This window comes from Macroventuria anomochaeta, assembly GCF_010093625.1.
Source record: "Macroventuria anomochaeta strain CBS 525.71 unplaced genomic scaffold BU25scaffold_50, whole genome shotgun sequence".
Classification (NCBI taxonomy): Eukaryota; Fungi; Ascomycota; class Dothideomycetes; order Pleosporales; family Didymellaceae; genus Macroventuria; species Macroventuria anomochaeta.
Window position 1 is genome coordinate 212,926 of NW_022985411.1, and position 20,657 is coordinate 233,582.

General features: G+C 54.2%; 5 protein-coding genes across 5 annotated transcripts; 3 read left to right on the top strand and 2 right to left on the bottom strand.

Annotated features, from left to right (window-relative positions):
- Positions 1-545: 545 nt before the first annotated feature.
- Positions 546-1,840, bottom strand: BU25DRAFT_378854 (uncharacterized protein; the record flags this gene model as incomplete). Its single annotated transcript, XM_033704182.1, has 2 exons — positions 546-1,465; positions 1,744-1,840. Coding segments are annotated over 2 exons (1,017 nt in total), but the record flags the coding sequence as incomplete, so codon positions are not given.
- Positions 1,841-3,569: 1,729 nt separating this feature from the next.
- On the bottom strand, positions 3,570-8,912 carry BU25DRAFT_353418 (rho-type GTPase-activating protein 2; the record flags this gene model as incomplete). The annotated part of the gene is made up of 9 exons (XM_033703455.1): positions 3,570-3,603; positions 3,656-4,060; positions 5,056-5,198; positions 5,250-5,383; positions 5,432-6,851; positions 6,894-8,032; positions 8,106-8,660; positions 8,742-8,772; positions 8,823-8,912. The coding sequence occupies 9 exons, from the start codon at positions 8,910-8,912 to the stop codon at positions 3,570-3,572; spliced, it is 3,951 nt and encodes a 1,316-aa protein (XP_033556117.1).
- A 2,535-nt stretch (positions 8,913-11,447) lies between these two features.
- On the top strand, positions 11,448-13,392 carry BU25DRAFT_403707 (Thi4-domain-containing protein). Its single transcript, XM_033705089.1, has 4 exons — positions 11,448-11,474; positions 11,531-12,056; positions 12,113-12,568; positions 12,619-13,392. Exons 2-4 carry the CDS (start codon positions 11,858-11,860, stop codon positions 12,963-12,965), a joined length of 1,002 nt encoding a protein of 333 aa, XP_033556118.1. The 5' UTR covers positions 11,448-11,474; positions 11,531-11,857; the 3' UTR covers positions 12,966-13,392.
- A 350-nt stretch (positions 13,393-13,742) lies between these two features.
- On the top strand, positions 13,743-17,751 carry BU25DRAFT_378864 (protein STU1). The gene is made up of 3 exons (XM_033704183.1): positions 13,743-14,383; positions 14,454-15,365; positions 15,417-17,751. The coding sequence occupies exons 1-3, from the start codon at positions 13,806-13,808 to the stop codon at positions 17,509-17,511; spliced, it is 3,585 nt and encodes a 1,194-aa protein (XP_033556119.1). The 5' UTR covers positions 13,743-13,805; the 3' UTR covers positions 17,512-17,751.
- Positions 17,752-19,265: 1,514 nt separating this feature from the next.
- On the top strand, positions 19,266-20,420 carry BU25DRAFT_403715 (uncharacterized protein). Its single transcript, XM_033705090.1, has 2 exons — positions 19,266-19,321; positions 19,510-20,420. The coding sequence occupies exon 2, from the start codon at positions 19,536-19,538 to the stop codon at positions 20,094-20,096; it is 561 nt and encodes a 186-aa protein (XP_033556120.1). The 5' UTR covers positions 19,266-19,321; positions 19,510-19,535; the 3' UTR covers positions 20,097-20,420.
- The last annotated feature ends 237 nt before the right edge of the window (positions 20,421-20,657 follow it).

Genomic DNA, 20,657 nt, shown 5'->3' on the forward strand with positions numbered 1-20,657 from the left:
AGCACGTTAACGCGTGCGTGGGTCGCGGGCTCAACACCCTCGTCGGGTGTGGTAGACCGGGTCGTCGAGTACGAGGAAACGAGCGTCACAGTCGTCGCGCCTGTTTCGGCGCTGTCGTTCGAGTCCTGCGAGTCCTGACGGACGTGGTAGGTGGTCCGACTCCCTGCTGTGCTGGGCCGCGATGGCAGAGTAGGAACTGGTGGGTACTCAACCTTATAGAATGGCGTCAAGTCCTTCGCTTTCGGTGTCGTAGGCCGCGATGACGAGCGGCGCAGCCAATTACTCAGACGGTGGAGCGACGTCGTGCTTGTCGAGCTCGCCGTCTTGGGCGGGGGTGGTGTGATTGGGTTCGAAGTCAGGGGGCCAGTGAAGTTGCGTGCGGGTGGGTAGAGGGAGAAGTTCGGTGCTCGGCGGAGTGCAGGAGTGGAATTTGTTGGGGGGTTGGGGAGCGGTTTGTTGGCGAGGGGGACGGAGAAGGCGGAGCCGATGTCTGAGAGGGTTTCTGAACGGACGTGCATGCGCATTGAGGGCGCGAAGTGAGGGACGTGGTGGGATGGGGAGGGAGGAATGCGGTTGCTGAGGGTGGGGACTTGGATTTGAGAGCGGTAGGCGGAGGCGCGGCGTTCTTCCACGATGGTGTTGAGCTCGCGGATTGCCTCGTCGACGTCTGTGTTCGCTCGGCGGAGACTGCTTGGTCGTGTGGGCGCAGTGTTTGCTCGGCTGCGGGACGGTGAAGGGAGGCGGGAGAGCACGCGAGCTGGTGTGTTCGCCCCGGAAGTGCGTGAGCGTCGTAGCAGCCCAGGTCCGCGAACGACGGACTCCACGCTGGCTTTTGGCTCCTCATTCCATGATGGCAGAGCTGGTGTTGCCATCGTGCCAACGGTCGAACCCGAGAACCTCCTCTCGTGCGTGGCCATGCTCTGCACGCTTTGCACGCTTGAACGTCTCGAACCGGAGCCGACTGGCTTTCTGGGAATGTTGTGTAACGAAAGATTGGAGAAGTATGGTCCTGTTGCCGTTTCGTTTCCTCGAACTCGCGCCGGCGCGGGCATGCTTAGCGGTGACGGCTTGCTCGTCCAGTTGTCTTCCGTTTGGAAATCGGGGAGTGGGGATAGTCGTCCACAACCGTCGCTGCCATACATTGAAAGTTGCAGAGGACGAAAGCTACGGCGTCTGGTATTCGATGGTACATCCGTGGCCATGAACTCTACGCTGTCGAAGCCATCAAAGTGCCGAAAGTTGGTAGGCCCGCTGATACTGGGTCGGGAATGTGATCGCGTTGGTCGAGTAAGGGTGGAGAGACTTGCACGAGATGATGCTCTTGCAGCGTACTCGCGACTGTTTGTTACCCATTGCGAGATGTGTTGGCTCATAATCTGACTCGTTGTTGGCCGCGGAGCCAAAGGATTTGTTGGGGAAACTGGCATGGCTTGAGGCTGCTCGTATATCCGTGTAGCTGATCGGCCTGGGAGGTTGTCAGTATGATGTGGTCGAAAAATCCAGCGAGAATGTTGTGGAGATTGAAGACGAGGTGCGAATTTGAGACATTTGGCTTCCAGATGCATATGCAAGGTGGTTGTGCAGCTCCACACGATGTGGATTACTGACAGCAAGGCAAACCTCTGTATCTTCACCAACATGGAGCTGTAAGGTAAAATCGCAAGGGCGGCCAACACCACAGTCATTGCAATGCTGGAGAGTCGCGTTGTTTGTATGACGAAAGGAACTTGTTCAACATACCACTGTGCCCTTTCTTCTCAGATGCAACATCATCCCCCGATGCACAGCATCCGCCGACCCCAATAGTCAACCATGAGTTCTTCCTTCGATGGCCCTCCATATTACTCAACGCCGCAGACCAGGCAGCTAATACTCCACCTCAATCGCGAACACACTCTTGCAGAAAACGAATGAAGCGGCCACAAATTAGCCAGCAGGTACGCCTTCTCTCTCAAAAAATCAAAGCTCGAACGAATGAGAAAAATGCACAATGATGAAAGACCGCGGCAATGTACAAAGAAGAGGTAAGAGAACAGAGAGCAACCCACAATCGATGTGTTGTCCACGTTCCAGAAGGTCTATGTGAGTCTGCTCGCAGCTTCGGCCTGCTCAGACAAGCTTGTCGTCCCAGCCTTCAGCACGTCTCTCGGCTCACCACGCGACAGGTCGACATTCACCCAAGATATAGATGAACGACGCCTCGAGCAATCGCTACCCACTGTTATGCGCCCAATTGCAGCAACGCATTGCGATGTCGTTAACGTGCAACGCCAGCCGGCAGCTTTAGATTGATGGCTGTTGTGGGATCTGGGGGAGCTCATTGGGTGGAGGGCGTTTTAACCGCCGAAGACGTGCAGCGAGGATTAGCCACTCACGGTGCAATAGCGCTTAGGGCTTGAAACCGACAGATGCCAGAGTGAATGTGGCAAGCTGGGGTGAGCTTGTTGAAAGTGGGTTCATGCATTGTGGAGTGAGTGCCTGCAAGGTGGAGGATGTGTGTGGAATATGCACGGAAGGAAGATGCTGGGACGGGAGTCATCGTCCCATCGATCGCGCGAATGGACCTGCGACAGCGGCAGTTCACGATGACCATTGAAATATGAGACGCGTACCATGAACGGAAGGCAAGGCCATCATTGCAAGGTGGAGAGAACGTTGTCGTGAAATTCTCCAGGCTCTGGTGTTTGTCGAGAAGGGACAACCAGTAGAGTTGCAAGACATTTCTCACTGGGCGATTTTCCAGAATTCCGAAACAAATGTGCATTGCTTCACAGCCAATCACCTCCTCAAATCGCCCACTTCTCAATCACACCCACGAGCCGCAAGCTCGTGTTGCTGAATTGCTTGAGCCAGCGCATGCTACCACACTAAATGTTTTTCAAACCTTGTCGGTCGAGCCGCAGATCTGCATGCATCCCGATCAGGCATGTGGATGGGGCAATCCAGAAAGGGGAGATTGCTATAGCTTTGTTAGGCTCTGATGGTCGCCATAGCAAGCTCTGAGTGTTTATGCGAGGCGTGCTGTCGCAATATTCCTGATTGGTGATGACTGTCAGACGAAGTGGCATGCAGCAGAGTGTGAAGCTCACAGGCCTGTACCTGCTTGACGCCCTGGCTCAACCCTTGAGCAAGGAGATCAATTCAGAGTCCCAGAGTATGATTCTTAGGCACGCTAGTGTGTTAAAGGCTGAAAGACCTGTCTGAACGGGTATATTGAATAGTACACTATGTACAAGAGCAGACCAGAACATCCCCTGGCCTGCACCGACCGAGTAGAGAACCATATGCCTGCTATTACTGTCGCCAAAGGAGAAATAAAATATCGCAATCGTACAGACCGGCGGAAACAGTGGTGTATCGATGTCCCGACACATGAGGAAGCCAGACGGACATTACTGCTCGAGCGTGGATTCGTGAACAGCAAGCTTCGCCCGCAAGGTGTGGTTCTCGTGCGTCAGAGCTTCGTTCAGTTCCATTGATTTACGCGTAGCCAGCACGAGCTTGTTGTGATTCGTCTTGAACGTTTCAATCATGCCCCTCAACTTCGTGAGCTCCTCGCGGAAGCGCGCCTAGTTCTTGGGAGGGTAGCGCTTGAAGAAGTATCTGTCTGTTGTCAATTCCCATCGTTACTTCATTATCGACCATTGCAACTTACTGGCTGACATAGTAGTCACCGATACCAAACAACCCAACGATACCAGCCCAGGCCGCAACAACCTTGCCAGTCAGCTCGCCGCGGCTGTACTTCCTGTACGCGCCGAAGCTCAAAGCCGCACCAAGAACAGCGAGACCGACCGTGTTGCTCAAAACAACCGGGTTGTCAGCGTTTTTCCTCGCCTTGTCCTTAGCCTTTTCCTTCTTGGCGGCGGCGTTGTCGCGAATCTCCTTGGCGGCATCCTTGATCTCCTCCTCGCGCTCTTTGCGGGCGGCCTGGGTGTCGGTCTTTACAGATTGCGACTCGTAGTCGGAGGGGACGGAGGAGATGTGCGGGCTGTCGACGTCGACGAGAGAGGAAACAGAGTCCTCGGTGTGCTCAACCTGGGGCACGGCAGGAGCGCGACTGGGATGAAATCAGTATCAAAGCTCCTGGGAGCTGTCTAGGGAGATGACTTACGCCTGCGCATATGTTAGCGATTGCCTAGTGTTGACGATTTTCACATGTACTGACCTCCTCGGGGCTCTGCTTGGGGCCGCTGGCGGCAACGTCGGCGTAAGACATAGTGGTGTGTGGGGGTTTGGAGTGATAGAGAGTCTACAAGAGAGCGAAATGAAGATGTTGGGGGAGAGCTGGTGTGTTGATGGGAGAATGTAAAGAGTCGATCGTGTGATGCCGGAGTTGGCACACTCGCGCGAAACATACGTCATTCGAGCGTAGATAGCTAGCGCAAACAGCTTTCCGCCGGCCTACAAGGAACGGGAGCTTTCCACAACTGATCGACCACGGTTTCAGCGAAATTCAATTTTATGCGCGCACTTGATCCTGGCGAACATCACGCACGCTAAGGAAGTAGAGCCTTGTAGTCAGATGGTCGTATGCAACGCTGCAATGGTTCAGGCTATCTCGTGGTCAAGACGCAGTCACACAAAACAACCCTCAAGGGTATAACAACAGCCTCCAAGCAATCCGTATGCGCCTGACAGTCTTGGGCAGGGGAGTCCTCCTTCGACCATCATATGTTACAGGAATGAGCAAGTGTGGTGAATGCAGCCTCAAATGCATAGCTTCCGACCAACCACAGCCGCTGACAGACACCCACGCTACCGAGTCGCAAATATTGAACAAGTAGAAAAGACAAATGGCTGATTTCAAGAAGAAATCGTTCGACGAGGAAAGTTCCCCTGATCGTGTACCGACCCTCCTGGGCGCATCCAGCAGAGGCAATCTAGCCCAGCAGTGGTCTGAAGTGCCATGATTCGAGAAGCCGATGAAGGCTGACTTTTCCAGGAAGTGCGCGACTGGTATCTGATTCCGTACCTACACAGCTCACAGACTTGAGCGCGACGATGCACTGCAGAGAGATTGTGAGCCAAAGACCGTTGGAAAAAAGCTTTTACTCTTCACCGAACACAGTCTTGTAATTTTCCAGTAGCGCTTGCACTGCGACGCGCTGCTGCTGAACATCACTCAACTCTCGCTGAATATCCATGGGTCGCATGATCGTGGGTGCAAAGACGACAGCAAGGTTTAGTGGTGTCATCTGACTTCATGTTAGTGGTGACCTCAAGTCAAGTGTAGTGTGTGTACATACTAGGTTATCATCCTGATGCTGAATGACTCGCGACAAATGGAAGACGAGGAACTGCAGAGTGTCACGATGCGCCTTTGGTATCTCATTGATAGCGAGCGCAAGGGCTTTGGATTGTGCTTCGGGATCTTCGAGTTCTACGCAGGTGTTAGTGTGTTCTGGTCGAAAGGTGAGTAGATACTTACGACCAGCTTCCAAAAACTGATCATACACATCGAACGTGATCAATGGTACCGGCAGTCGGCGGAAGTAGTTCTTCAAAGCTGACGTGACGGAGTGGATGTCGAGATCTGGGTCAGAGATGTCGTAATCGGCCTCCGACTCAAAGCCGCTGCGAACCTGGTTGACCTGCGAGCTGCCTCCACTCTTGCGGTACACACCCTCAACATCCATTCCGCGTAGCTCCACCTCTTCAATGCAACGGCTGACGACTCCAGGAATCATTCTCTTTTCGAACTCGCAACGGGCGGACAAGTCGGAACCGAACAGAACGGTGCTGGCATCCGCAGCCAGGTTTGTGCTGCTGTTGTTCATCTGCATGGGCTTGAAGCGATCGTTTGGCTGCTTGTTCGCGCCACCCTTCGCACTGCCGCCACCGAACCAACCCTTCGGTGTTTGCTCCTCTTTGCTTTTGAGTGAGCTAGACATTGAGGCGATATCCGGCTGCTGGTGAACGGATCCATAAGGCGTTCCAATGACTTTGATGTTATTGTAGTCCTCTTGTTTCTGTTCGGAGCCAAATGCACCCTTGAAACCCTTGGTAACGTTGGTGGTGAAAGCCTGGCCACCCTTCTTGAACTTAGAGAATTTGGTGGCTTTACCAGTCTTGCGAATGTTAACGACCTGGGGTTGCGCAAGGGTTGCTTCGCTGTCTCCATCGTGGATGTGTGGGAACGATGGCTCGTGCGGCAGATTATGGGCGTCGAGGGAAAGCTCCGATTTGCCGCCCTTGTGTTGGGTGTTATAGATCCCAAGCCCATTCCCTGCGGCATCAAAGGGTGGTCCGCCCTTCTTGTTATTCATCGTCTTCTGGATGTTCTCAACAAGCTCCCTATTCATAGCAGAGAGCTTGGCATTTTGAGCTGTGAGGGACTCGTATTCCTGGAAACCCTTATCCTTCATCTGGATCAAGTTTGAGATTTCGTCTGTGAGCTCAGCCCTTTTAGAGATCAAATCCTCGATTTGCCCACCGAGCTGATCCTTGAGTTTGTGCAGAGAATTGGCGAAGTCCTTGAGAATGTCTGACTTGAGTTGGTTGATGTCCATAGATCCGTTGCTCTCTTTGGCGTGCTTGAGATGCTCAGTCATGATCTCGAGCTCGCGAATGACCATCTCGCGTTGCGTGTCGAGCACAGCCATTGTGTTCCGCTTTTCGCGAAGGACAGTGTTCGCTTGCTTGATGTCTGCTGCGCTGTGCATGGACTCCTGCAAGCCGTTCTTCTCAGCTTCGAGCTCTGCGATGCGTTGCTGGGCGCGGCGCAACTCATTGCGAAGATTGACACTCTCCTCTTTCGAGTCTGGCGAGGCAATCGTGGGACTGCTAATATCGATGGATCCATTTGTAGGCCATTTCTTGTGACCTCCCCTCGAAGTAACAGAGCCGCGCTCGCTAAGACTACGTCCATGTTTGTGGACTGCATTTGAGACGCGACGGAAGACACCACCATCCTTCTCGTCCTTGTCGTGGCTTCCCAGAAGACGCGCAAAGTCCTCGTCCATGGAGAAGTCGCCCTGCGCACTGTAACGGGGCAGGCCACCACCTGGCGCATACACATCTCGCAAACTCTCATTAGGTAGGCTGCTTACAGACTCACTGGTCTTGTGTGTGCTTGGTGGTTGAGGCGGGGCACGGGGAGATGTGAATGTGTCTGAAGATGGTGGTGGTCGTCTGTCGGCGGAACGGGCCGGGGGTACAGGCACGTCAGAGAAGCCTCTTGAGGATTCCAAAGGGGTGTTGATACCAAGACCCGCACTGACATGAGCGGGAGCGCCATGAGTTGAAGAAGTTCGCTGTGGGTGCTCAACGGTGGGTGTGGTTGGCGAAGGGCTAGGCCTATCACCAAGTTGAGTGGAGCCAGAGGGCCTCAGTGAGTCCCCACGAGCCGGGCGCTCCACGCGCTGAGTTGAGCTAAATGATGATCCCGATGCCGTTCCAGGCGAATCCTGGGTGCCAATCGGCGGCGATGACGTAAACGTAGGTTCGATCATAGGCCTGCTGAGTCTCGAGGACATCTCAACGCCAGGCGAACCGTGTCGCAGAGGAGAATCGCTGCTCTCTGAGTCCTTGCGTCTGGCGTCCGCCTTCCTGTTCTTGGGCACCTCTTGCAGTTGGAAGGCATCCGTTGCCGAAGAGGGAGCAGGAGAAGCATGCTGGCTGCGAGACCTCTCGTTGATCGACGGCGATTCACTGGACGTGTCCCGCTGCTTCCTCAGTGTATTGACTATGTGGTCAGAAGGCTGTCTCCCCTTCTCCTGGAACGCAATGTGCGGGCTGGCTGGCGTAGGTCGCTCAGCGGATCCAGACCTTGAGTTGTTCTCCTTCAGCTTATCGCGGGGGTCAGCCGTGGGTCGGTTGAAGTAGTCGCGGCTGTTCTTTCCGTCACCCGATGCTGACCCAGAGCCCATTGTTCGGTCCGGGAACTGCCTACTCGCGCGACTTAGGGGCGAAGGCCCGGGCGCGGGGTTGGGGTCGAGGGCGAAGGGAAGCAGGATACCGTCGTCGCCGGCGTCGGACTCTGAGTGTTTATGCTCCTTGTTGTATGTCGTGGCCGGGAGAAGTATGTTGTCTACATAATAGCAATGGTCAGCTTCAGGATGGCGCATGCTGAGAGGAGAGTGTTGGAGTGGGAGAAGACGAACCTCTTCGCGCGGAGTCGCCCGCTGCAGGGGATGCATCGCGCCTGAAGTTGGAGGATGAGTCGCCCCTTCTGGGCTGGGGAGGTCTGGGAGAAGCATCCGCGGTTGTGGGTTCAGAGAAGACATCAGAAGGCGTTTCAGCGTCCGGTGTCAACACGCTGCGCTGTGACTGCTGCTCTTCGAACTGCGGTGGGAGTGCCGGAAGGGATTTGTCGACTTTGGGCGCTGCTGGTGCGGGAGGCTTTTTGGATTTCTTTCGACGTCGAGCCATTAGCGATTCATGACATGACATGCAGAAGATTCCCTGCGATGTGCGTGCATAGCGCAGGTTCTCAATCTTTCGTTTGCAATTTCTGCATCTGAAACAATTCGCACAGAAGGCCTGGTCACCGGTCAAGATAGCTAGGTCCTCAATCTTATTGCCGCAGTGATTGCAGCTATACGTGCAGTTATTACAGATCAGGGATCCGTCTCCCAGAAGCAGCAGATTGGCGTCCGAGTCGAGAAGTGTGCCGCAAGTGTTGCAACGAAAGCAGTCAATGTGCCATCGGTTGCCCGCTATGCATTGTCAGTATGTATGCTCGAGGGTTGGGGTGCGTGCAGTGGAAGGCACGAGGGGTCAATGGGGGGCAGGCATACCGAGCTCGAAAGCTTTGCCTTCCTCCAGGATCTACGAGCTGTGTTAGCATAAGCAATGCGACTCGAGAACAGTGCCATTACCTCTCCACACCCCTTACACGGGTATACAACATCGTCTTGGTCGCCGTCCTGATCAAGCAGCGACTCCGGGTAGCCGCCTGGCGAGTCCATGGTGGGCGAGCGCAATGTGTGTGAGCGCGGTCGTCGAGAAGAGAGGTGGCGGTGCGAGCGAACGGGCGGGGCGCGGCAGTGGTCGTTTGGCGGTGAATTCGCAGGGTCGAGCGAACGGGCTCAGCTGCGGCGGCGAGCAAGCGGAGGTGAAGGTGAGAGAAGATTAGGGCGTGTGGTCAATAGCGGGCATGGCGTCAGCGACAATGCACACGCGGCGGCGACAGCGACAGTAGCAGCGAGCACCAGCTGTTGGCACTCGGGGCGTGAGGGCTCTGCGGCAAGTGAGGTTGTCGATATGTGGTAGCTCGAGGAGACCGCCCGCTATGACCAGCGGACCCTGGGATCTCGCACTGCTAATCACTGGTAATCGCAGATGCACAGACTTCGCGTCTTCGCTGGACCTGCGCCGGGCTTGGAGGCGGCTTGAGGGTGGACCAGCAAGCTGGGGGGCCTCTGCAGATCCCCTCGAGCGTGGTTGGTGAGGCTTGCAACACAGGTTTGAGCGATGGAGAGGCTTGCAAGCAATGCCGCTGGTAGACCATGAGCAACTTCTCACCAGAGCACAACCTCAGCTGCAGGGCCTGTCTACCGCGTCAAGGCTCTTCGGAGGGTGTTTCATGTCGCCTGGCCACGAATCCTTAGCCGATCCCCACATCACCACACTCAATTCGTCCAAGCGCTCCCTCCATCCCAAAAACCGCGATCACTTTACGACTCAATGCGGCGCCCATCACGCGTTCGATATTGCGACACACGGGACGGCGATTCGTGAACTGCCAGGATCGGCAGACCTGCCTTATGCTGGTGGTTGTAGTCTCCAGCCAGTCGTTTGTTGCGGTGCGCTGGAAGTATTTCAAAATAGAAAGGCGGATTTGTAAACCAAAGGCCTCAGCTCACACGTCCAAATGCGCAAATGCAGGTACGTGGCCAGCTTGCTGACCGTCTGACACATGTCTGTCACCGTCAGATGCATCGGTGCATCGACCAGACAGCACAGCCCGCACGCAAATAAGGCATGTTTCAGACCCTACTGCGACGCTGCACTACTCTACACGTGTCCGCCGCCCGTCTGACAAGTAACGCTCACCTAGAGACAAGAGCTGGTGGCGAGCTACACAACTGGCAACTGAACCTCTCTCTTGTCTGGCAAATGCTGAGTAATTCCCAAGTTCGTTGAGCTGATAACGTGAAAGAGGACTTTCAGTCGTCTGTGTTCGAGCTTGTACTCCCACCTGGGGCAGATTTGTTTCGACTTCATCTCGGTCATCACCTTATCAAATCACGACCCTGAAACGAGCGGGAATGGCAAAGGGTCACGGACGTGTTTCATCGTACCGAACGTCGCCTCAAAAGGATCCGCACCGCCGGTACTAGTTGCCGGATGAAGAAGCAACGTCTACCACATATCAACGTCGACAACCACAGCAACAAGCGCGGAGTACGACCCCAGATTATAAATCCATCTTGTCCCACTCACAACCATGCGCAGCTTCACAAGGAACAACAGTCAACACGGTGCAATTATGATGTCCAGGTGGCTCGTGCTGCAGCGTCATGGAAATGAATGAGCTTATGGATGGTCGTCGATCTGTCAAGGCAGCATGCGTCCAGACCTTCGAACGTCCATATGTCGGTCACACCATCCCTCCTGCTTGGCACTTGGGGCAAATAGCGGCATGTTCCTCCAGCTAAGCACAAGCACTCATCCCCACAACGAGACGACTACATCCCAGACGAGTTTCCTCCACTCTTGCACGATGCTCATTCCACTCTTAAGGGCAGTAGGAGGCTACCAGCCAGCAAAATGCGAGCTCTTGAATGGTTCAGCTATGCAGCTGCTCTCTGTGTGATCTCGAGGTGGGCCACTGCTATGCTTTGCACATTATACCATAAAGTGAATATCGACTACCACTTTTCGATCACTCTTGACTCAATCCTAAGGTTCAATTGAGCATCAGATAGCCCTACCTTTGCCACTAAGATTACGAAATGACTCCATCTGTTCTTCGTTCTCCAAGTACCTACAATCACGCTTTGGTTATGATCTCATATTTCACCGGACATCAAGTCCACACTCCATCTTAGAATGTTGTCATTTGTTTTTCTTTAATCGTGTGACTCCATTCGACTTTGACGAAAGGAGTCTTACGGTCATCTTCAATACACAGTTGCTGATGTCAAAGTAGTTCGCGGAGACAATTGTGACGTGGTGGTACAGCAGTTTGGCCCCCAATGCACCGCAAACTGATGGCTCTTCAGCAGTCTAGTATTGGACGGAACAGGCAACCCGAGCATTACAGTTGGCATTACAACTATGCGTATCTCTACATCAGCGTACATTTAGTCCTCAAATAGGACGTTGGCGGAGGCGGGCTATGGTGGGGCTGTTCTTGATCAAACAGCGCAGGTGCAGAGCTAAGGTACAGCTACCCCACTTCGACGGTTGAACATGGTTAAACATGGACGCTGGACGTGGGATCTGAACAACTATTTAACCAGCTCAGTTTCCCCCTCTTCTTCGATCCTCCATCAGTCCTCGATTCTCTCATCGACCTATCATCCGTAATCCTCCGTTCAACTCGCCTGAGATGCAAGGGAGCTCACTGACCGTTATACAGGTACTCAGTACAAGTATGGCAGCTGCCATGCAGGATGTGGTCCGCCAGCAGGCGTTATCCTTATGTTATCAAGGTACTTTCAAGCAAAGTATACTAAACGACAAGTATACTGCATGAACCGGTGTTCGTTTCTGGAAGCCCTCTGCTGCTCTTGTCATGCCCTACGAGGATGACTAGATAGAAAAGCAAGGACTTCTGGATTCGTTCTGAGATTATACGGTTTCAACTTGATCTGGATAATACCAGCGAAAGGACTCATGCTTGCCCCCTGTGGAGAATAGACCTAACCTGTGGCAGATTTTGATCCGTGAATAAACCATCGACAACATGTCTCCCCCCGCTGCCGTCTTTGAGTCTCCTGCCCCTGCCGTCCTTGGCAATGGTGTAGACCTCAAAAAGAGCCTCGCCGTTAAGGCTGCCTCTGTCAGTCAGGATGGTCAGGCAAAGACTCTGGCTGAGTTCGAGAGCAACTGGGACAACTTCACGTTCGCTCCCATCCGTGAGAGCCAGGTCTCCAGGGCCATGAGTACGTCTTCCTCCAGATCTAAGGTTTGTTTTGCAAACAGGACTGACAGTATCTAGCCCGCCGTTACTTCCAGGACCTCGACACCTACGCCGAGTCTGACATCGTCATCGTCGGTGCCGGATCTTGCGGTCTTTCCACTGCTTTCATGCTCGCATCCAAGCGCCCTGACCTCAAGATCGCCATCGTCGAAGCCGGTGTTGCTCCTGGTGGAGGTGCGTGGCTCGGTGGTCAGCTTTTCAGCGCCATGATCATGCGCAAGCCCGCTCAGCTGTTTCTCAATGAGCTCGGTGTCCCGTATGAGGACGACGGCGACTGGGTCACCGTCAAGCACGCGGCGCTATTTACATCGACTCTTCTGAGCAAGGTGCTCCAGTTCCCTAACGTCAAGCTCTTCAACGCCACCACAGTCGAGGACTTGATCACCCGCCCGGCTCCCACTAGGAAGGACCCCAATGCTGTCCGCATTGCCGGTGTCGTCACCAACTGGACCCTGGTCTCCATGCACCACGACGGTATGTTCACACGAACCAGATGTACACACACCTCATTAATGTCCGCGCAGACCAGTCCTGCATGGACCCCAACACCATCAACGCACCCCTCGTCATCTCGACCACCGGCCACGACGGCCCATTTGGCGCCTTCAGCGTCAAGCGCCTCGTCAGCATGCTGCAGATCGAGAAGCTCGGCGGCATGCGCGGTCTCGACATGCGCACTGCTGAGGATGCCATCGTCAAGCGCACCCGCGAGGTTGTGCCTGGTCTGATTGTCGGTGGAATGGAGCTCAGCGAGGTTGATGGAGCGAATCGTATGGGTCCCACCTTTGGCGCTATGGCACTCAGTGGTGTCAAGGCTGCTGAGGAGGCTCTCAATGTCTGGGACGAGAGGAACGCTCAGAACGCGGAGTAGGCTATGAAGCGGTGGCCGACACGTAGTTATTCGCAACAAACACCGTCACTCGTTCAATCAACCTCTTAAGTACTTGTGTGATGCCACTGAAGGAGTGCTGCAGCCTTGCGCTTTGTGACCGACACCTCGGCCTGCACCCCCTTGTAGTTGTTCTTTGTTGAGCTTACACTCGTGGCGGGGTTGCACAAGGCGCGCCTTAGGCTCTTGTGGTTCGAAGTCGACAGCAGGGGGATGCATGTTGCTTGTGACGTGTTTCAGACACGTACAAGACTGTTGCCGTGTTGCGCAGATGTTGTTGTTGTTATTGTTGTTGTTGTTGTCTGTTATTATCTATGGCCGCCAAATCGTCTATAGAGCAAGTCCCATAGCATTTGATAGCGAACGAAGAATACACGGACGTGCCTCTGGACGTGACCAGATGACGAGCATACGAGACGCATGAGGATCTGGGCCTGAGCCCTCACCATCCCTTGTACCTCCATTGACCTCACTCTCATGTAACCAAATCTTTGCATTACCAGAGGAGCTACTGCTCCTCTCGTCTTCCATAGTCTTAGACTCAGATAGGACGTTAAACCAATCAATCAATCAATCAATCGAGACGCATGAGGCTTTGACCACTTCCATGTGAAACATGAGGGGTATCTTTGAGTGGTGCACGGTTGCGTAGGTGATAGGCGCTAGCGGCAGGTGGAAACGCGCAGGGGTGCATTCGCTGACAAGCACCGGTGTTGTTGTTGACTGACGAGCGGTAGACTACCCGCAAAAACATAATACCTCAGATATGCCCCACTGAGCCAGACTGCTACCACAACAATCGCTTCTCAGGCCCTGCTCACCATGGAGGAGCAAACGGCCGCCCTTCTCGCGGCGCTGAAGAAGCAAGCGTCGACTAACGTCGACAAGCGGCTGGACCTCTTTAGCAGCCTGAAGTCCAGTATCAAACACCAGCGCGTGCCCGAGAGCTGCCAGGCCTCGATTCTTGAATGCATCCGAATTGCCATCAGCGCCCAGACATCTGCACAGCTCGTCACCACCGGCTTCTCCACCCTCAGTCATTTGATTAAGCGGCTGGTGCTGCAGAAGGAGACTCACGTCATCACCACCCACGCCTTGCAACTATGCCCCATACTGCTGGACTACCTGGGCAATGCGCGCGAAGGCCACCGCAGCGCTGCCTCGGTGCTGCTCGTCGAGCTCTACAACTGGTGCCACACGGAGATCGATGCCGGCATTCACAGCGCGATAGGCGGCAGCAACCCCCGCGCAAAAGAGACAGCTATGACGTGGGTTGTCAAGATGAACAAGAACCACAGCCTGCCGTTCAAGAGCTACGTCAACCAGCTGGTCGCGAACTGCGAAGATGCCGACCCTGAGGTGCGCAATGTAGCCAAGAATGCAATTGTGTCGCTGTTCCAGTACGTAGACCACCCATAGGAAGGGGCCACGAAGTCTGGGTCTGGGAGCCCAGTGCTGACAGTGGAACAGGACCGCCCCAACGAGCGCGAGAGTGAATCTTAAGAAGCAGCTCGCTGCTCATAACGTGCGAAAAGCGACCCAAACCTTCATCACTGCACAACTAGACGACGTCGCCATGGACGAAGAACACAACGAACCAGCGCCCGCACCCGTGCGCGAGCGCGCCCTTCCCACCTCGAGAGCGAAAACGCTGCAGCCGGACACTGGCTTCGCAGACAGCTTGGCCGCGGAGCAACCCCCACCCGCCGAGGCCGTCTCTATGGACCCAATACACGTCTACACGCAGCGCGAGCTGGAAGACATTTTCCGCGACATGGCACCACCATTTGAAGGCAGGGAAAACGAGCAGAACTGGATCGGACGTGATAAGAACACAACGAAGCTGAGGCGCATATTGAAGGGCAACGCACCGACCGAGTTCCACGCCGCTTTCATGACAGGCATCAAGTCGCTGCTGGACGGCATTCTGAAGGTCGCCAACACGCTGCGAACAACCATGTCAACCAACGGGTGTCATCTGGTGCAGGAGCTCGCAAAGACGGTTGGACCAGCCATCGACCCCTGGGTGGAGATCTTGCTTCAGAGCTTCATCAAAATGTGCGCCGCTACCAAGAACATCGCGGCACAGAACGGAAATGTCACAGTGGATGCGCTTCTTTCGCACGTTTCATACAACAACCGCATCCTGCAGCACGTGCAATTCGCCTCGCAAGACAAGAACGTCCAGCCTCGTATCTTCTCGGCCAGCTGGGTAAAGACACTTATTCGCAAGCACAAGTCGCATATCGAACACTCGGGAGGACTGGACAGCTTCGATAAGATCCTGAAGAAGGGACTGACAGACGCCAACCCCAAAGTGCGTGAGGCCTACCGGAGCACCTACTGGACGTTCGCACTGGTGTGGCCCCAGAAAGCTGAAGCGTGAGTTTGCGTCTGTAACGAAGCAATGACTTTTACTGACGTTTACAATAGCATGTACGAAACCCTCGAGAAGCGCGAAAAGACCGGTCTCGACAAGGACCCGAACAACCCCAACGCATCGCTCGCATCATCGCAACCCAGCACGGCATCATCATTCTCGAAATCCGTTGGACCGGGTGCTGCAAGGACAAGTCTGAAGGAGAAGATCGCAGAGCAAAGACGGGCGAAACTGGCGGCTTCTAAGGGTGTTGCCGATCGACCCAGCTCTGCTGCAGCAAGCTACGAGACCCCGAGATCGCTGTCGACCAAGTCGCTGGGCGCAGGTGCGAGGACTATGTCCAATGCTTCGACAGCATCCAACGGACCGGCTCGGCCACCGTCCGCCATGTCTGGCGAGTCTACAAAATCAGCTCTGAAGAGTTCGACCGGAACTGGTTCGTTGATGGGCGGCATGGTACGGCGGCCGATCCGTCGACCTGAGCTGAACAGGCCGAAGACAGCAGATCCATACTCAGTGCGACAGAGCAAGATCACTCCGTCAACCACAACAACGCCAGAGAAGACACCGGCTCTCAAGTCGCTGAAGAAGTCTGTCGGGCCTACAACCTCAAGTGCAGCTAGGCCGCGATCACAAACTCAAAACAGCCCTGCCGTCAGTCCTGTGCGTGGCAAGTCCAGGCCGGATCAGGCTCGGACAACAACACACAGGAAGAACCCGAGCATAGGGTCACAACGAGGGAGTCCGGCAGTCAGTCCTCACAAGGACGAGGACCTGACAATGGTACGGCCATTCATCCGATCGCAGAGCCACCACGATGGCACGATGCCCTTCCGCCAGAGGAACGGGATGGACAAGCGTGCCTCTGTTGACAGCAACGCACTCGACATGGACGAGGATAACTTCACGATGATCAATGTCCCAAGCCTTGCGCGCCCGATATCACAAAGGGTACAGAGCACACCGCCCAAGCCCAACCCATCTGGAGGACGACTGCCGGTACCTAGCCCACGAGCTGCTTCGATGCTGAGCCCGAGTCTTCTACCAGCACAAAGTCCACGGCAGAGGTCCCCGGATCGGGCTGCGCAAGAGGAGGTTGAAGTGTACGAAGACCCCTTCGTGGGTGATGAACCATCGCCTGCAGGCCAAGAGGTCGACACGCCCGTTCTAGGAGAACTTCCGATTAACGAGAGGAGCAACGAGCGACAACCAGGCATAGACAGCAACGGCGACGCCATGATGGGCGAAGGGACCGAAGAGCGCATCCGAGGCCATCACAAGACCACCAGCACCGGAAGTGTCATGCACACCGAGAACAACGACGCCAACAGCCCCGAGACTCTCAAGAATAGACAATTGCTTGCCAGCGCTATCAAGAAAATCGAAGGACGTACAGTCGATGCTGGCATGTTCCGCAAGATCCAGGACGCGATCAAGTCAAACCAGGAGATTTGGGGCCCGAACGATGAGGTCTTCGGCAGGCTACTCCTCGCCTGTCTCGACTACTTCCAGACACCTTCTGCAGAGCTCAAGCTCCCTGCGACGAAGGCTGGCTCCTGCAAGGGCCAGGCTCTCGCAACCATACGCGCGATGCTGTCACTATACCGCAAGGAGACAGCAAAGTACTTCTCCCGTGTCCTCTGCACCATCTTGCAAGCCAAATCGCAGCACGAGAACACATCACACATTGCAGGCGACATGGAAGCCACAGCCAACGAGATCGTCCGCTACGGTCAAGTCTCAGACTGCTTGAACGCAGTCCTCGCCCTCATCGAAGACATGCCAGCCTCAACACCCACATCCTCCCCTAACTCGAAGTCCTCATCTCCATCATCCCCCGCCACCAACAGCACGCGCACCATGACCATGTCGCTGCGCACCCTAGCGAGCCTCGTCGAGATCACAAGCAGCAAGAACGTCGTACTCTTCCAGGAGCAGACGCACCGCCTGGGCAAGCTCGCGGTCAGGTGCATGGAAGACCAGGATGCCGATATCAGGAAGGCGAACATCGACTTCTGCATTGCGCTGCACGAACGTATCGTTGGTCCCGGCGGTGAGCCAAAAGCGTTCTGGGAGGCAGTCGCTGGCGCGAGGGAACAGCAGCTTAATCTGCTGACGTACTATCTTGCGAAGAAGGAGAAGGCTTAGAGAGCCAATTCCGCGAAATTTGAGGGCGAGCTTACACCGATTGAGGAGCGCACGTGGGAGGAAGAGATGTTTTGATCTTTGCGGCTGGGTTGGGTTGGTGCACATAGGGTGGGACCATTGCAACACAGGGGCGTTACGAGAAAAGCAAAGGATCATCGATAGTCACTTCCTTATCTCCTTCTTTGTCTTGGTGGGAGTTTGGGCCTCTATTGTATCAACACTTCGTTCTTCGTTTAGGATCTACGCGTAGTCTTTTAATGCTGATAACTTGCCAACATTCAGATAAGACCTGGAATACCTCCAGGCCCCCTCAACTCATGCCTCCCTCACCACGGTGCCTTCAACCCATCACAAGCAATCCCAAACTCCCTCTTGACCCCCTCCGCACGCCTTGGTCCAAAGCCTATACTCTCATACACACTATCCAAACAACTATGGGTTCTAGCGGTTGCTGTAGATAAGGGTTGGTTAGAGTGTTGTAGGGAAGGTGAGGAAGCTAGAAACAGTGAGGGGTGGGACAAGAGACGTACAGTGTCTATGAGGAGACGGCGTTGAGGTAAGCTAGGGTGAGGAAAGTTGATAGCTGCATGTTGCGGTTTTTGCACATGTCGCAACTCGTGAAGAATTCTCTTGTGGTTCAATCGTCCTAGATACAATAGGTCTTGAGAATCATTACCTCCAGTTAAGTACTTCTACTGCTGCTATACCACATCCGATCCTAGATGTTAGCATGTGCCAGTCTCTCTGGAACGCATCATGAAGAAGGGCCGACTGTACTCTGAACGTGATACCAGAGAAGTTTGGACTACTGCACAAACCCCTCATACTGTTGAAGTTCGACCGCTCAACCTGGAGCCTAACGTTGTACATTTCTTTACTCTTTGATTGCATGGAGTCAATATCCGCAGAGGAAGTCGTGAGAGCTGCAAAGTCGCCGTTGTGATGAGCAGCCGGATCTCAACTAACATGACGCGACATTCCACTGCTACCGATATTGTAGCTGATGTCGCACGCCCTTGCTGTCATCATCCCTTGTTCGTGCATCTCATATGAGTACTGGATAGTTCTTGGGACCACTCACGATGTCGCTGCTGGACTCGAATCTGTAACATCATAAGTTCAAGAGGCAAGCGGCAAATGTCGAGTGACGAGCAATACTGAGGAGGCTGGCGTGAGCTGACATCAGAGAGGAGATGAGATGCAGTTGAGTCTGGACCGAAGGACTTGTTTGCGGGCCCAGTGGGGTCCCTTGTGAACATGGATCGACAACTGTAGGGTCGTGCTATCCCTGTTGTCGGGTACCTCGTCCTTTGAAAGCTTTGTGCCTGCTGGAACCACATACGTCAGACGCTCGAGAGATACGAGTTGTACGCGAGCTTGTCGACCTCATTCAAGCTGTATGCTATTTGAAACATATTGCATCTCACTCAGACAGTACACCTACAATAGGATCTATTCGCAAAGTGTCAATGCTCGCTTACTGACTCGAGGCACGAGACGTTCCACCTGGTTCATCAACCCTCACCATTCCCAGCAACGCCTGAGCGCCTCGTCAACACAATACGTATCATCATACATGGGATCGATGCGAGTAAGCCGTTGCGGTCGCACGAATCGGTTTGAATCGCCGATAGAGCGCCGAAAAACTTTCCACATTTAGATTAGATCTCCGCATCTGGACCCTTGAATCGACGTCAGTCGCCAAGCCATGCTGTCATACGGTGAATGCGTTGTATCAATAAAGGTGTTCGGAGCACGATGTGAAACATCCCCAGAACGAGGCTGATAATCGGCTTCTTGATTACTCACTGTAAGTCTATCATCTTATTTGCTTTGGAGTGGAGAGTGCATTTGCCACAATAATTATAGCCATTGTTTGCGTCATCCCAGAGATAGGAAGCTACAATCCGAGTTGCCAATACTGTTTATGGTACCAGCTTCTTTGTTATCCTATGTATATACACAATCGACCGATTCACACTTGCTGACAACCTCCAGAGCCCAGCACAAAGTCCACCGCAAGCATGAGCTCGTCACTCGGCCTTCCCCCTTCTGATACTGGATTTGGCGACCCAACGCCATCTGGCCTCACACCTAGCACGCGCTCCGAAGCCGAAGCAATATTTTTCCAGAATGCCACCAAGCAGACTGAATCTGCGGCACCAGAGCCCTCCCTCGCTGCCGACGAAGCACGCGCAGCATACCAACGGCCTGGTGTTGTTCGTGCCAGCTCAGCCAACTACGAAAGGGCATTGAAAATGGCCCACGCGCAGAGCTCTGTCTCTTCAGACCTATCGACACACACCGAGTCCCCCGACAATGTTACCAGTGGAGTGACAGTTGCCTCGCCATCGCAGTCATCGCCGTTCCCACCACCAGGCCAAGGCGTTGTCCCCGACTACAGCGCGGTTGGTCTTGCCCCGACCGATTCTCTGAAGAAGTCTCGATCGAGGGGTCTGAGCCTCGGCGCACTTGCCCAACAGCAGAGCTGGAATGAGCAGGACTACAAGAGGCTATACAACGCCAATCTCATGAGTGAGGTCGAGGATGCGGGGTATGCTTCGGGTCACCAGAACAAGTCTTGAGTCCGGAGGCAGGCCATTCCAAGCTCGAATACTCATCAAATGTTTCCTGTCGTATCACATATTTGGCGGCAAACCACCGTCGCTTTCGGTCATCTTCCTGCTGGTTATCATATCCTGCGGATCTTCACATGTATGGCGTCAGGGCGCTTTTGGGATGGGGACCAAAAGCTGCGGGTCAGCATAGTATGTGCAACAACGTTCGTTCTGTTTCATGAATAATAAGCATGTTCTGATCTCAATCTTCATCCCATTTGTCACAATCAACTATATATGCTACTCTCCGGCTCCGCGGTCTCAAAGCTTTGGTTCATAGTAATACTGATCACTTAACCCTTCCACTTTGGTCTGTATCTTCTTGGTATGCATAACGAAGGACCGACGCATACACATGGCTCCTGTCAACAACATAGCATACGCAAAGCGCATAAAATCCTATGCCGCAAACTCGCCACCTTTCGCTCTTGCACCCCTTCCATCCCTGGGTCTCTACGTAATAACAACAAACGCTGTTGCAAGGTACCTTCCTTCACCTCGACATTGACACGTACTCAATAGCGCTAT

What these genes read in the sequence shown, in the direction of transcription:
- BU25DRAFT_378864 (XM_033704183.1), top strand. Translation starts at nt 13,806, where the DNA reads ATGGAGGAGCAAACGGCCGCCCTTCTCGCGGCGCTGAAGAAGCAAGCG. An exon ending in GCAATTGTGTCGCTGTTCCA is followed by an intron (nt 14,384 to 14,453) that starts GTACGTAGACCA and finishes ACAGTGGAACAG; the next exon opens with GACCGCCCCAACGAGCGCGA. An exon ending in TGGCCCCAGAAAGCTGAAGC is followed by an intron (nt 15,366 to 15,416) that starts GTGAGTTTGCGT and finishes CGTTTACAATAG; the next exon opens with CATGTACGAAACCCTCGAGA.
- BU25DRAFT_403715 (XM_033705090.1), top strand. Translation starts at nt 19,536, where the DNA reads ATGAGCTCGTCACTCGGCCTTCCCCCTTCTGATACTGGATTTGGCGAC.
- BU25DRAFT_403707 (XM_033705089.1), top strand. Translation starts at nt 11,858, where the DNA reads ATGTCTCCCCCCGCTGCCGTCTTTGAGTCTCCTGCCCCTGCCGTCCTT. An exon ending in CCAGGTCTCCAGGGCCATGA is followed by an intron (nt 12,057 to 12,112) that starts GTACGTCTTCCT and finishes GACAGTATCTAG; the next exon opens with CCCGCCGTTACTTCCAGGAC. An exon ending in GGTCTCCATGCACCACGACG is followed by an intron (nt 12,569 to 12,618) that starts GTATGTTCACAC and finishes ATGTCCGCGCAG; the next exon opens with ACCAGTCCTGCATGGACCCC.